We start from the raw sequence: 17,050 nt of genomic DNA on the forward strand, positions 1-17,050 counted from the left end.
TGATGATGGTCCAAAGTCATCCATAAGATATGGCATTAATACCCAAGCAGATGGTCTATGTTACAGAAAGGGTAGTGCAATTGTTCTGGCAGTTCCTATTTAGCCAACACTACAAACTAAAGAATTCTACTGCCAAAAGCTGGTAGCGAAGTAGCAAAAACATCAAAGCGATAACATTTGGAAAAAGTATGCAGAGAAGACCATATTGCAGCATTGCAAGTCTGCTCTAAAGATACATCATTTTTAAAAGCCCACAAAGTTGCAACTGCTCTTGTAGAATGAGCTGTGATACACTGCCACTTGTTTGAGATAAGAGGCTCCTGCTACCTTAGTAGCCTTCTGCCCCTTACGAGTCCTGGAGTAGTGAACAACCAAAGTAGAAAATTGTCTGAATTCTTTAGTAGTTTGAAGATAGAACTTCAAAACCCTGACTACTTCAAGAATGTGTAATAGCCGCTCCTACGGGTTTGCAGGATCTACACACAATGAAAGAACAACAATTTCCTGATTGATGTTTACCTCCGAATTAATCTTAGGAAGAAAGTAATATTTTGTATGTAAGTACAGCCTTATCTTTGTGAATAATAAAAAACAGAGAATCACAGGACAAGGTTGACAACTCAAACACTTCTAGCTGAAGAGATTGCAAATAGGAAAGGTACTTTCCAAGATACAAGTTTTATATCAATGGAAACTTTAAAAGACTGTGTAATACCGAAAGCACTAGATTAAAAAAAACCAGGGTGGAGAAATAGGACTGACAACTGGCATAACTCTTAACCAACACCTGGACAAAATTCTGACCAGAAAGATTAGCTAATTTCTGACCATCAGGAAAATTAGCTAACTTCCTATGAAAAAAAGATAAAGCAGAAACTTGACCTTTGAGAGCTAATAGGTAGACAAAGCCTCGTCAAGGCCAACCTGTAAAAACTGAAGGATTCTGGGAATCTTAAAGGAATACCAAGAAAACCTTCTGGAAGAGCACTACTCAAAATATTCTTCCAATTTTTTAGATAAATCTTCTGCGTCGCAGGCATTTTAGCCTGAGATACCTCTATATCTAAAAACTAGGCATTCAATCTCCATACCTTTAAACTTAAAGATTTGAGATCCTGATGGAAAGAGGCCCTTAAGACAACCAGTCTTATCTCAGAGGAAGGAGCATGGAGTAGATGAGGACATCTGCACCTGATCTGCATACCACGTTCTGCGGGGCCAAGCTGGAGCAAACAATATTACTGAAGCCAACTCCTGCTAGCACTAATCGATCTAAAATGTTCTGATAGAGGGACCACTCTCCTGGATGGACCGATTGATGGCCGAGGTAATCCTTGTCCCTGAATTGTGTGACAGGCTCTCTCGATGGGGAGCAATGATTCCTCTACCCAAAACAGAATCTGAGACATTTCCTGCATGGTCAGTGGACTTCAGGTACCCCCTTGATAATTTATGTAGAATGCCGCCGCAACCTTGTCCGACTGGAAATGTATAAGCTTTTTCATCTTCAAAAAAAGGGGTCAGCACTGAATAGTCTGAAGAATGTTAATTGGTAACCTTGTCTCTAGAGGAGACCAGACTCCATGCTCTCTTTGAGAATCACAAACTACCCCCCAGCTTGGGAGACTGGCGTCAGTCGGCACAATATCCCATGACTTACGAAGGAAGGATGCCCCAAGGGTCAAAAATACTTTTTGTCTACCAAGAGAGATTGTCTGATGGAGAAATCCAAAGCAATCTGTTCTAAGCGTAAATAATTCTTTGACCACTGAGGTAGCAGACAACTGAAGGGGACTAAAGTGAAGTCGGGCAAAAGGAACTGTGTGTGTGAAGAAGCGACCATAAGTCCCACTGCTTCCAAGCACTGAGCTACTGATGTAAATGGAGCCCTATGCAGTGAAAGACACGCCCTCTGAATCTTTATTTTGCGAGGATCCATCAGGAACAGATGCATAAGAACTGAGTCTATTATGACTCCTATAATTGCTATCTTTCTAGCAGGATGTAATGATGGTACATTTATTCAACTATGGTTTTGAAGAAAGACAGAAGCTTGTGAGTATGAACAATAGATAGTGATAGGGAAGGGGCTTGCACTATTATGTCATCCAAATATGGTTTAACTAAAAAGCCCTGAATTCTGATCACCGCCAACATTGTACGCAACACTTTTGAAGATGTGTGGAGTCTTAGCCAGACTAAACCGGAGAGTGACAAACTGGCAGCGTTTGTCCAGATAAGCAAACCTCAGGAACAGAAAGTGATCCTTGTGGATAGATATGTGCAGATATGCATCATTGAGGTCTATGATAGCCATAAACTGACCCTTTTGGATTAAGGGTAAAATTGTGCGGATTGTTCCCATCAAAAAAGTGGGATCCCAGACAACCGTATTTAGAGCTGATCGATGTAGGAAAGGCCTGTAAGTCTCTTTGGACATTGAACAGATCGGAGTAAAACCCTTGACTCTGAGGCAACACTGGTACTGGGATTAAATATTCCATATTCTCCAAATCCTTATATAAAGGTTGCAGCCTCTGAAGGATTTTTGGGAACATGAGATTGGACCTCTGGACCAGTGTTTTTCAACTAGTGTGCCGTGAGAGATCCTCAGGTGTGCCGCGGCAGACTGACAACAATGTGACATTTTTAAAATTTTGCTTGTTTTTTTATTCTGGGCCTTTTTTTTTATATTTTAAGTGAGATGACTGACTGATGGGGGGGACTTTTCCCAGTGCAGGGGTGTCCCTCTTTCAAATTTTGAAATATTGGGAGGTATGTGACAGGCTCATCAGGTATCATTTGCAACCATGACATTGACATTCATTCACAAACAATCATCATGATTGTTTGTGAATGAATGTCAATATGTCATGTATAGTTTGTAGGAGGCATGGCATGACAGCACAGTACAGTGTGTGTGTGTATGTATGTATGTTTGTGTGTATATATATATATATATATATATATATATATATATATATATATATATATATATATATATATATATATATATACACACACACACACTGTATTAAGCTACAATGTGTTATTTTGTAAAATTTTGGGATGGTGGTGTGCCACAGGATTTTTTTAATGTAAAAAAGTGTGCCACGGCAAAAAAAAGGTTGAAAAACACTGCTCTGGACAATGAGGACAAGACTGATTCAAAGAGAACAAAACTCCTGACATCTTGAAGGACAAAAGGAATCAGTCTGGATATCCGAATTATTTTTTTCCTGATGAATCCTAAAAATATATAATTTTATACATAAGTTAAAACAAAATGTATAAATCTATATAAAAATGTAGTATACATGCATACACTAAAGCATACCCACATATTTAGCCTGTGATGTAGCCTTACTAACAAGATAAGTTCCACATAGACCAACAAATTTACAGTAGATACTTGAATCCATGTCCAGAATAAACAGACTGCGTATAAAGTGATTACACGCTCATTGATAATGCAAATAGTTGTGATCCATGTTCAGTATCTGCATGATAAACGTATGTGTATACATAGAAATGACACATACAATAGGTATAAAAGAGATACCAATAGATCCTATCTCTAAAGGATCTCCACTGTTAATGAAAATAGTCATGATCAATGTTCAGTATCTGCATGATAGAACCTACTGTATGTGCATAGATATAAATTACACAAATATTAGGTATAAGATAGATACCAATAGGTTTTATGTCTAAAGGATCTCCACTGTTGTACTAAAACTCAGATAAATTATGCACAATTGTATTTGGATAAAACGTGCAGAATATGCATGAAAGGTATATAACTAGAGGAGCATATATAATAATATTTTGCACACTTATACCATATAACATATATCATGCATATCTACAGACAGAAAGGTATGCCTATGTAAAAATCATATGTGCTGATGAAGATGTAAATCAAACCGCTTCTAGAGATTTGCATATAATAATATTGTGCAACAGTATAGAAAATGCAGACTGACAAAACAAACAAAAAAAACTATATGTTTATATCCCTTGGTAATGATGGGAGTATAATGCTTTATGTGCTTATATACAAGAAGTTATAATAATAATGGCACCATATGTCATTAAGTTCAGTACAATTTATAATTGCACATATTACAGTAAATTGGGTACACTGAAGATCACATAAGAAAGTGCTGAGGTGTACAGCTGTCTAAAGGTCTTTGCAAAAACACTTACATAGAGGATGTTATCAAATCTAAACCCTTAAAAATAAGTGATTATGCCTCTGTGTATATACAGCATGTAGTGCTTTGTCAGCAAATTAATAAGAGTATAAAACAATTTCATTAAATATGCTGCCTTAGCCTGGCTAGCTATTCATACACTCAGGGGTAAAATGAGTAGGACCTGAGTAACATACACAGTACATCATTCCTTAGAGGAACTAAAAGGCTGCATCTGATTTGCATGCACTGAGGTAAATATCTCCCACAGAGTGTATTGACCTGACATATTGGAACAGACTTGCAAAACACACGTAATGTATGTACAGGGAGGGTTATCAGTAAATGACTCCTCTAATGTGTTAACATTGATATTAGTGGTGACATTTTCATGTTGTTCCATAGTGTGTAATAGAGTATGTAGAGACAGCAGACATACACAAACAATAAAATTGGTAGAGAATATTCTACACGAAGCTTAATACCTCCTTTGACACATTTGTTGAAAAACTGCATTGCATGTTTCCAGGCTCCTGACTGTAGCCCAAGTAACTCCCTAGTAGCTCCTGCAAGGGAAAGTGCTTAGAAAAGTGAATTACTCATTCAGCACTTTAGAAATTACTGCCCTATATTTTCCTGAGCTGTTTTCTGCCTAGTAACAGTTCCTGAGGGAATAGGAAGCTGAGGGGCGGGGCTGCCACACGGGAGAAAAGCCAGTACCTCAGAATAAGCTTAAAAGTAATTTTGAGTGTTAATAAAATTATACAACATGCACCAAGCATAATAAATAAATTTTCCCTGAGAAAAACATGCTCCCCTGCGAAACCAGAGTATCCTCTATTATCCAGCTTACTGCACTGAGCAGTCAGCGGCTGTCTTAAAGGGCCAGACACCTATTTTAAAAAAAGTGCCATAAATATTTCCCCAGAGGAGTCAGCGTGCTGTGTAGAGCCACAGTGTTAACTGGCTATGTGTCCATTATAAGAAAAAGGTAGTGCAGGGACCTGAAAAAAAGAAAAAAAAGTGTGTGTCATGAGGAGAGCAAGCAAAGTCCCCTAGCTATGCTGTACCTGTATCAGAGTATCTATAAATAGCCTCTGGAATGTATGTGTGCTGTGTAAAGTCACTTACCTTACCCAGCAGCACCCCTCTACTGGCTTAACAGACATGCTGAACCCTGGTCAATGCAGCTGCAGCAGTATCCAGTAGAGAGCCAATCCAGTGAAAGTATCTGGTACCGCAGGGGATTGAGGTAGGAAACACCTGTGTCCCTCAGGGGGAAGCCATTGACGAGTCCCTGTTACACCCGAGGGTAGTTATGGCTTAAAGGGACATAATACTCATATGCTAAATCACTTGAAACTGATGCAGTATAACTGTAAAAAGCTGACAGGAAAATATCACCTGAGCATCTCTATGTAAAAAAAGAAGATATTTTACCTCACAACTTCCTCAGCTCAGCAGAGTAAGTTCTGTGTAAAAAGTTATACTTTAGCTGCTGCCCAGCTGCAGGTAAAAAAAAAATAAAAAAAAAATGAAGAAATGAACAGCAGACAATCAGCATCAGCAGTGCTGAGGTTATGAATGAACTATTTTACTGTGATCTCATGAAATTTAACTTAACTCTCATGAGATTTCATAGTAAACTTCCTTAAACTGAATAGGGAAACAATATGAATGTGCACGAAAGCTCACTCCCTTAGCTGTCCCGGGACAGATATACTGATTTGCTGCTTAGAAGTCCTTTACAATGGGATGTGGCTACAGAGGAACTTTTGAGGTAAAATATCTTTCTTTTTACATAGAGATGTTCAGGTGATATTTTCTAGTCAGCTTTTTACAGCTATGCTCCATCACTTTCAACATTTGGGTATCATGGCCCTTTAAGTCCCATAGGGAAATACTGAGCACATAAAAGGGTGTTCCTATGTCCCTCTATTAATCAACTGCTGTGAAGTTTCTCCTCTGTCTTCTTTGTGAATGATAATTCCCAGGTACTCTGGGTCTCACATTGGTCTGAGCTCCCAATTTTAAATCCATAAGCAAGTAGCTGGAACACCTCTATTCCCAACCAATTCCTATGAGGCCAAGAACAAAAGTAAGAGAGAGATGGGAGGGATTTTAAGCTCTGATATAGGGTTGTTGACTTCCTCCTAGTGGCGGGAAATATATCCCATATAAAAAAAATTTGAGGCATTACTCACCCATATAATTTCAAATTGTTTTGAGAAACAGCAAACATTAGCTTTATATATGCATACTATTTAAATACTTTTATTAGCATTGCAAAATACCTGCATATAAAACACTTTTTATAAAGCAATAAAAAAAAAGAAAAGTTACAACAACTTGCATACATTCTATCAAATCCTCCTCTGCTATGGGCAATTTAAGGAATATAAAGGTCAAAACTAAAATCAGCATTAATGTATTTTAATTATAAATAATTTCTTGTAATATACGTCCATTAGAAAAACCACTTCAAGTAAAAGTTAATGTTTCTGCGGCATACTCACATATGTTAAGTGTAACAAGAGAATCAGGATTCCAACACCATGCTGGCTCAGAGAGCTGCTGATGGTGTGTAGTGAGTACTGTATCAAAGAAGACTTAATTTGTGTCATACAAGCCACTGCTGACTCTATGAGGTGTAAAGTGTGAACGCTGGAGCATGCAGTACTCACAGGATATGTGCATATGCAGCTAAAAAACAGTAATCACTTTTAAAATGTAAATGCACCCATGTAAATTGATCTTTCTGTTCCTTTAAGAACACATATAAAGGAGCTTCTACAATGATCAATGTGTAGAATGCAATATATTAACTATACTTAAAAAGGTATATTCTGGTTGAACAGTAGGTCACAAGTGCACCATTGTGGTATAGGCAAAATTTATTTTGTATATTTAATAATGGGCACAATATATTTAGAAGGATTCTAATGATCGGACCCCTCCTTTTGCCTATCCTTTATAGACTAAAGAAGAGAGTCCCGTTTATTTTTGGCGCATGGGGAGAGGTGTCACTGTTAAAGGGACAGTCTACTTGAAAATATTTATTGTTTTAACAGAACTGCCAGGTCAAATAGTATAAACTGAAAATTGTATGTTTGTTTGCCAACATCACAGCAGTAACATCAAATATAAAATAAGTATATATATTTTGCAGGTTAAAAACCCTGCATACTTACAAGGTATTCTCATCAGAAAGGAAGTCCTCATCTTGTGATCTGGTACTTACACCACCAGATAATTTGTACACAAGCTGAAAATAGAAGAAATCAACAGCACAAATCTATTAATGATTTACCGAGGATACCAATTCTACGTAGAGCAGTGGTGTTGAACAGACAAGCCCTCGTAAATATATCTTAAGACCTACATCACATGATCGTGGGGGAAATTAATCGCAGTTTCACGTTAAGAGCATAACCCTACAAAATACCTGAATTGGCCTCATCCACGTATTTTTGTAAGATTTTACACCTTAGAGAATTGCTTTCCAAACCTGTCCTCATGCCTTACAGGGCACATTTTGAGGATATCTGAACTAGAGTACAGGTGACAAATCAGCCGATTAGTAAACATGGTTATTTTTCCTGCTCTCATCTAAGCTATTCCTGAAAACCTTAATAGAAATCATTGCAATATGTATTATTCATAATTTCAAAATGATTTTACCTTTACGTTTGTTTAATTTCATGTGTGCAGGGTCCATTATTTCCTCACAGCCCCACAAGAGGGCTGATGTCTCTACAGGAAGGCATACAGTATATAGCTTGATGTCAAATCTTCTAGCACAACATGAGCTGGCTTTCTGTTCAGTGAATGCTAGAGAAACAGGGAGCCTGTTTCTTGCCCAAGCTCAGGAGAGGCAGTATGCAACTTAAGTTCTCAGCACATCAGGTCCTTGGGTAACTCTAGGTAGTGGCTACACTGAGAATTTCTAAGTGCTCATTTTACAGAAAAACAAGTAACTGTTTGAAGTTTTTAACACTGTTTATTTTTATGATTACTTTGATTACACACATACATATTTTATTTATATTATTTACTTTACAGTTTCAAATCCATTAAACATAATGTACTGTATGGAACTGGGCATAAATAGAACTTTGAGGACCTAACAAAGATTCATTGGTTAAACCAGTCCTATACAGTGACAGTTATTGTCAGATTGTCAAAAATGATAACACATTGAAATTACAAATTGCAAAAACAACTGTAAGTGACAGTTTCTGTACCTATCTTGAGAAATATATCAAACTTCCTTACAGAGATTGCACAATAGTAAATAGAAATCAGTACAGTTTTCAATGAACGTAGGAAATAAAAAAGACAAGGAAAATAAATGCACCTTTAGTGGATTCTGCTTCTTTTTCTTGTGTTTGTTTTTAACCTTCATACCTTTCGTCTGAAAAGACAAATAGAAAAATTGTCCTCGTCACTGATTTCTAATAGTAAAAATAAGGTTAAACGGCCAAAACCTGCTATTTTTCAGTACGTTATTAACAAAACGTAGGGACATGTAACATGCACAATATGGTGAAGAATCTGATTAAAGGACAATAAAAGTTAATGTATCCAAAGTATACATCAGCAACTAACCACATGATTGCAAAATATAGAGAGAGAATTTAAAGGCATATGAAACCCCAAAAATTATTTTGTGATTCAGAGGCCCCATATCACTGCTTCCGCTAGTTTCAAAAGCCCTGGAAAAACTAGTCTTCGATCACTTAAGCCACTTCTTGTCCTCCAACTCACTGCTCGACCCTTTGCAATCTGGCTTCCGTTCCTAACACTCAACTGAGACTGCCCTCACCAAGGTTACCAATGATCTTCTTTCTGCTAAAAAAAAAATGTCCACTACTCAATACTTATCTTACTTGATCTGTCCGCTGCCTTTGACACTGTTGACCATCCCCTTCTCCTACGGACTCTCAGCTCCCTTTGGCTCTCTGACACTGCCCTTTCCTGGATCCACTCTTATCTCTCTAATAGGTCCTTTTCTGTCTCCTTTGCTGGCGACTCCTCCTCTCCATTGCCTCTGTCTTTTGGAGTACCTCAAGGCTCTGTTCTGGGTCCTCTACTCTTCTCTATTTATACTTCCTCACTGGGTAAACTTATCAGTAGCTATGGCTTCAACTACGACCTCTATGCTGATGATACTCAGATCTACCTATCCACCCCTTCACTCTCTCCTTCTGTCCTTTCTCACATCAGTGTCTGCTGATCTGAAATTTCTTCTTGGATGGCCTCTTACCACCTAAAAATCAATATGTCCAAGACTGAGCTCCTTCTAATCCCCCCCCCTCTAGTTCTACCCCGGTTCCTAACTTTTCAATCACTGTTGGTGACACCACTATCTCCCCATCACCCCAAGTCCGCTGCCTATGAGTTACACTTGACTCCAATCTGTCCTTCATACCCCACATTCAATTGCTCTCTTCCTCCTGTCGCAACCACCTATGCAATATCTCCAAAATTCGTCCGTTTCTGAGTGCTGAAACTACTAAACAGCTAATCCACTCCCTGGTAATCTCCCAACTTGACTACTGTAATAACCTACTAACTGGCCTCCCTTTCTCCCGCCTCTCCCCTCTTCAATCCATCCTAAATGCCTCTGCTAGGCTAATCCACCTCTCCCGACGCTCTGTATCTGCTGCACCTCTCTGCGAGTCCCTTCACTGGCTACCCATCCACAGTAGAATTAAATTCAAAATTCTCATCCTGACCTACAAAGCCCTTACCAACGCAGCCCGCCCCCCACCTGTCCTCACTCATCAACAAATATACTCCAGCCCGCCCCCTAAGATCCAACAATGACCTGCTCCTTGCATTTTCTACTATCACCTCCTCCCATGCTAGGCTACAGGACTTCTCTTGTGCGGCACCAACCATCTGGAATGCACTTCCTAGAGCTGTCAGACTCTCCCCTAACCTTTCCTCCTTTAAACGCTCCCTAAAGACCTTCTTGTTCAGGGAAGCCTATCTCCAAATCAGTAACAAATGAATTCCACTTGCCTAATTGCTGCCCCCATCTAACTCCACACTAACATCATTCCCACCTTTGCAGTCCCCACCTCCTGTTTCTCACCCTCCTACCCATCTAGATTGTAAGTTCCCACGGAAACAGGGCCCTCAATTCCCCCTGTATTTGTTTGTTAAACTTTGTCTGGTGTTTTTTATATTGTAATGTACTTTTATTTTTGTACCCATGGACAGCGCTGCGGAATCTGTTGGCGCTTTATAAATAAAGAATAATAATAATAATGCATAGTATAACAGTAAGTGTATATATCTAAATACCCTTAATATTTTCGCGAAGAATAAGGTTTGTGTTTTATGTCTTTTTTGGGCCTCATTTATTAAGCTGCCAAATAGTAGTGCTTCTAGCTAGCCGACATCATTTAAATAACTTATAATATATTGTTTCGTCAATGGGGGTGAGCCAGCGGAAAAAAAGCTTCACTGCTAGCAGTGCTTTTCAATGTCTTTTCTTTAGAAACATGTCGTCATAAAAAATAAAACAGAACTAATTTTGCTTTATAACAAAGGTCATTTACACTGAGGGCTAGGGCTTCATATGGTAAATTAGAAGCCAGCAAATAAATGTATGTAAGGTCAAATTTAAAATGAAATCAAAACTCTCAACTACTTTAGAACAGATATGACATTAGCCACAAGTGCAGACTTACAGAACGGCCTTCCTTTGGTGACCTGCATACTAGGTTATATGGAATATCTGAAAGAGAACATAAATGCCAAGTTAGTGTTAGTCAAACTGTGCAAAACAGTGGTTTAAATTCACTGATAGTCCTTCTCACTCTCTCATTGCAACATTAATCTATTCAGCTGACTCACTAATTAAAGGGACATTAAACACTAAATAATTGTTAGATAGAATGAAGCATTCAAATAAAAAATTAGTCTGTGAATAACATGAAGATTTGTTTTTTAAAGTTTCATTAGCTATTTAAATAATGAATAAATAAGTGTAAAATTGTAGTGTCTATAAAACATTGGGAGCTGCCATATTGTAACTTAGGTTACCTTCTCTGCAGTGGCCAATTACGGACAGTTATAAATAGGTCACTAGAGTGTGCAGCCAATGGCTGTGTGGTATATAACAGTGTTCTGCACTTCAATTTCTAACAGGAACTGAAAAGCTCAGACTTTCAGAATGGAATTACAGGAAAAGGGGACAAAATAAATCATGAAAACATATTGCAGAGGTATATAAATACACACATATATACATATAACAAATTATGCTTACCTGATAATTTCATTTCCATCGTGGGGAGGAGAGTCCACGGCTTCATTCATTACTTGTGGGAATTAAGAACCTGGCCACCAGGAGGAGGCAAAGACACCCCAGTCAAAAGTTTAAATACCTCCCCCACTCCCCTTAACCCCCAGTCATTCAGCCGAGGGAACAAGGAACAGTAGGATAAATTAGGGTATAAATGGTGCCAGAAGAAAATTAAATTTAGGTCCCCCTACCGGAGAAACAGGCGGGAGCCGTGGACTCTCCTCCCCACGATGGAAATGAAATAATCAGGCAAGCATAATTTATAAAGTAATCGTATACTGCTGATTTAAAACAAAAAAACTTTATTCCAAAGTTTAAAAAATCCGGCACACGTGTAGTAAAAAAAGATAAAAGCATAAAACACACAGACATGTCAGGTCAGTCTTACACGTTTCGGCTGCTGACAGCCTTAATCATAGCCTTCATCTATTGTTAACACCTGTGGAGCTATATACACGCTCCCTCACAATCTCATTGGATACCTGTGTCTGTGTGTGCCCCTCCCATCTACCTATGTATACAGTATTACCCATCAAATTATAAACAACCTTAATTCATTTAGTTGTTAATTTCCTTATGCTATAATAAATGATGAACCCTCTTACTAGAGCTACAAAGCTAAATAGTGACGTTAAATGGTCAGTTATTAAAGAACCACATTATATCAGTGTGCAGTATGAATATTTCTATAGAGACAAGTATGATATAGATTCCCACTAGCCACTGTGACCACAAATTTCGCCGTTAGTCAGTGAGTGCCTAAATCACAAAGAGCCATTCCTCTTAGAACACATTGTACCACCGGTACCCCACCTGGGTCTATATAATACTAAAATAGAAAGAATGGATAAAAAACCTGCACAGTGCTATATCATTCAATGCTCCCCTCAATTTCTCATGTGACCTATTCAAAATGGTCATAATGTAATACCCAAGTAGCGTCTCTAGTGGTTATTAACATTGGCTGGCTAGGTACTCTTTATATATGTGATGATCTCATTCTTAGTTAACAGCATGATGTAAGGAATGGGGCCAAATATACCATTCAAATGATTGTATATACATAAGGCCATAGGCCCCTTTATATCCAGATTGTCACCAATTAAGTTGAACATACATAAAGACAGAAAATACTCATGTCCCAATCTATGTCTGACTTATTACTCTTTAATGTAGACCTAGGTTAGGCAGTTCTTAGTCAAATCCCTTATTATCTATTGAGTGGGTGCTTTTACAAACTAATAAAGAAAGATAACTATATATATAACGTTTGTTAACTCTGCACAATCGCTGTTATTGCCAGAAATTAATGATGTCACCCTCAATATTCATGCCTAAGGGTCTACGTGTTTTAAGGGTAAAGATCCAATACGCTTCTCTTCGAAACAGCTCTTGGACACTGTTTACAATAGTATACCCTCAGAGTACTTGTTAGCTGAAAAACCTTATTTATCATTGTAAAATCACAGGCCGTACAGCTCCGTGTGGCCCTTGCAACTCACCCAGCTACTCCGAGCAATTACACTTCACCCTGATAAGCTGACCTTTGCCACTCTGTAATGCATATTGCGTGGATGGCAACTTTCAGCGTGTAGTAAGGCATTAGCTGAAATGGGTTTAGTATATAGTGTAGATTTTACTCTACACGCTAAAAGTTGCCATCCACGCCATATGCATTACGGAGTGGCCAAAGGTCAGCTCATCAGGGCGAAGTATAATTGCTCGAAGGAAACAACTTTTCAAACGGAAAGCAAGGCATTACTGAAAAAACTGAGGGACAGAGGTTACCTAGAGGGCCCCATTATGAAAGCCTTCAAATAAGTGGCAGCAATACCAAGGTTTGAACTATTAAAACCTAAGGTGGCAGAACAATCAGAGAGTGGCAGAAAATATAACAGAGATAAGGGTGAAATTACCTTTGTGACGACATATACTAATCAGTACAGAAGCATTTGTAACATCATCAAGAAAAATCTACCTATTTTAAGGGGAGATGATGTATTAAAGGATATAGTAGACAAAGGGTGCAGATTTGCATCCAGAAGGAACGTCACAATAGGAAATAGGATTTACCCAAGCCCCCTTAAAAAAAAAAAAAAAGTGAGTAGCTGGCCGAGTTGCAAGGGCCACTTCAGATGTGGAACACGGAGCTGTACGGCCTGTGATTTTACAATGATAATTAAGGTTTTTCAGTCAACAAGTACTCAGAGGGTATACTCAATAGATAAGGGATTTGACTAAGAACTGCGTAACCTAGGTCTACATTAAAGAGTAATAAGTCAGACATAGATTGGGACATGAGTATTTTCTGTCTTTATGTATCTATGTTCAACTTAATTGGTGACAATCTGGATATAAAGGGGCCTATGGCCTTATGTATATACAATCATTTGAATGGCATATTTGGCCCCATTCCTTACATCATGCTGTTAACTAAGAATGAGATCATCACATATATAAAGAGTACCTAGTCAGCCAATGTTAATAACCACTAGAATTTGAATATGTCACATGAGAAATTGAGGGGAGCATTGAATGATATAGCACTGTGCAGGTTTTTTATCCATTCTTTCTATTCTAGTATTATATAGACCCAGGTGGGGTACCGGTGGTACAATGTGCTCTAAGAGGAATGGCTCTTTGTGATTTAGACACTCACTGACTAACAGCAAAATTTGTGGTCACAGTGGCTAGTGGGAATCTATATCATACTTGTCTCTATAGAAATATTCATACTGCACACGGATATAAAGTGGTTCTTTAATAACTGACCATTTAACGTCAATATTTAGCTTTGTAGCTCTAGTAAGAGGGCTCATCATTTATTATAGCATAAGGAAATTAACAACTAAATTAATTAAGGTTGTTTATAATTTGATGGGTAATACTCTATACACAGGTAGATGGGAGGGGCACACACAGACACAGGTATCCAATGAGATTGTGAGGGAGCGTATATAGCTCCACAGGTGTTAACAATAGATTAAGGCTATGATTAAGGCTGTCAGCAGCTGAAACGCGTCAGTCTGACCTGACATGTCTGTGTTTTTTGCTTTTATCTTTTTTACTACACATGTGCTGGATTTTTTAAACTTTGGAATAAAGTTTTTTTGTTTTAAATCAGCAGTATATGATTACTTTGTTTATTGCACAGCCGAGGAGTAGGCTGAGGTTTACTGCGGAAGGGCTGCCTTGCTCCCTACCCGTTGAGGCTCCGGGTAGGGTAATGCACCAACTGCTGCCAGGATCAGTGTTTTACCTGGGATGACATATCCAGCAAGGAACAGGAGTTAACCTCTCTCATTTGCCAAGCCGGAGTCACGTGAAGAAGACGTGACGTCAGACGCCAACAGCAGACCATCGAGCCACGGAACAGGTGGAAAGAGAATGGTTGTGAGCGGACGGCAGACGTTGCAGCTGGGGTAAGGAGGCAATCATAGATCGCGGATGTAGCAGAGTTACAGCCCGGCCCGGAGGAGGCGAGACATACTTATCCATGACACTGTTAGCAGCTAGGTTACTTTGAGCCGCGGTGCCACAACATTAACTTTGCAAAGCATAATTTATGTTTTCCATCTAAAGGGGAGGAGAGTCCACGGCTTTATTCATTACTTGTGGGAAACAAATACCCAAGCTCTAGAGGACACTGAATGAACAAACGGGAGGGCTAAAGGGAGGCAGACCCTATGCTGAGGGCACCACAGTCTGCAAAACCTCTCTCCCCAAAACTGCTTCTGACGAAGCAAAAACGTCAAATTTGTAAAACTTTGTAAAAGTATGTAAGGAGGACCAGGTAGCCGCCTTACAAATCTGCTCCATAGAGGCCTCGTTCTTGAAGGCCCAAGAAGAAGCAACAGCTCTATTTGTCCCACTGTCTCTTAAGCCAAGCGAATCATGCTCCTTAACCAAAAGGACAAAGAAGTAGAAGAGGATCTCTGCCCCTTGCGTTTCCCTGAATACACTACAAAATGAGATGTAGATTGTCTGAAATCCTTTGTGGCCTGAAGATAAAACATCAAGGCTCGAAAGACATAGAAATTATGAAGTAACCTCTCCTTAGGGGAAGAAGGGTTAGGACACAAAAAAGGAACAACTATTTCCTGATTGATGTTAAGGTCAGACACAACCTTGGGAAGAAATCCCAAACCAGTGCGAACAACAGCCTTATCAGCGTGAAAAAACAGATAAGGATGCTCACATTGCAAGACCGTCAACTCAGATACTCTGTGTGCCGATGCAATAGCCAACAGGAAGAGAACCTTCCAAGAAAGAATCTTAATGTCAATAGAGTGCATAGGTTCAAACGGAACGCTCTGTAGCACCTTAAGAACCAAGTTCAAGCTCTAGGGTGGAGCAGAATGTCTAAATATAGGCCTTATTCTAGACAGAGCCTGAACAAAAGACTGAATATCAGGAAGCTCCACGAGCCTCTTGTGCAACAAAATAGATAACACCGAAATCTGTACCTTTAAGGAACTTGTGGGAAGCCCCTTCTCCAACCTATCCTGGAGAAAGGACAGAATCCTAGATATCCATGTTTCTCCCACCAGGACAAGTCCTCCACACCTTATGATAGATGAGACGAGTGACCGGCTTCCTGGCTTGAACAAGAGTATCAATCACTCTCTGAGAGAATCCTCTCTTGGCAAATACTAAGCGTTCAATCTCCACGTAGTCAGCCTCAGAGAATCTAGATTTCAATGTTGGAAGGGACCAAGAACCAGCAGATCCCTGCGACAGGGTAACCTCCATGACGGAGATGACATCCCCACCAAATCCGCAAACCACGTCCTCCGCTGCCACGCTGGAGCATTCAGTATAGCCGAAGCTTGCTCCTGTTTGATGTGGGCCACTACCCGAGGTAGAAGTGGCAACGGTGGAAAAATGTAAACTAGGTTGAACCGCCAAGGAATCGACCAGCTCTGCCTGGGAATCCCTGGATAGCAACCTGTATTAGGGTAGCTTGCAAATGATTCTGGACACCATGAGATCTATCTCCGGTGTCCCCATCTGTGACAGATCTCTGCAAACACCTTGGGGTGGAGAGACCATTCCCCCAGATGGAAGGATTGTCTGCTGAGAAAAAACGCTTCCCAGTTGTCCACACCCGGAATGTAGATTGCTGATAGCGAGCAGTTGTGGGACTCTGCCCATACCAGGGATCCCCAGACAGAGCTGGTCGATACCTTGGCGGTTCAACCTAGTTTACATTTTTCTACCGCCCCTTCATGCCGATTTTGTCTCAGCGGGCTTCTTAGTAGATCCCTTAGGTTTAGGCTTCTTCCCTCCCGTGACCGTGGATATGATCGAGTCCAGTCCTGGACCAAATAGGATCTTTCCCTGAAAAGGAAGGGATAGAAACCTAGATTTAGAGGTCATGTCCGCAGATCACGACTTCAGCCATAGAGCCCTACGGGCTAGGATGGAAAAACCTGAAACCTTTGCATTCAGGCGAATAATCTGCATATTGGAGTCACAAATAAAAGAATTAGTTACCCTAAAGGCATTAATTCTATCCTGTATCTCATCAAGGGGA

The 17,050-nt window shown here is 39.5% G+C and overlaps 1 protein-coding gene across 1 annotated transcript in view; it reads right to left on the minus strand.

Annotated features, from left to right (window-relative positions):
• TTC3 (tetratricopeptide repeat domain 3) overlaps positions 1 to 17,050 on the minus strand; it is a 410,905-nt gene that overhangs the window by 152,022 nt on the left and 241,833 nt on the right. The window contains exons 26-28 of the mRNA XM_053705936.1: positions 10,898 to 10,944; positions 8,554 to 8,610; positions 7,388 to 7,461 (exon numbers count right to left, since the gene is read on the minus strand). Of these exons, the coding sequence (XP_053561911.1) occupies positions 7,388 to 7,461; positions 8,554 to 8,610; positions 10,898 to 10,944 (178 nt within the window). The remainder of the gene's footprint in view (positions 1 to 7,387; positions 7,462 to 8,553; positions 8,611 to 10,897; positions 10,945 to 17,050) is intronic.

This window comes from Bombina bombina, chromosome 3 (genome assembly GCF_027579735.1).
Source record: "Bombina bombina isolate aBomBom1 chromosome 3, aBomBom1.pri, whole genome shotgun sequence".
NCBI lineage: Eukaryota > Metazoa > Chordata > Amphibia > Anura > Bombinatoridae > Bombina > Bombina bombina.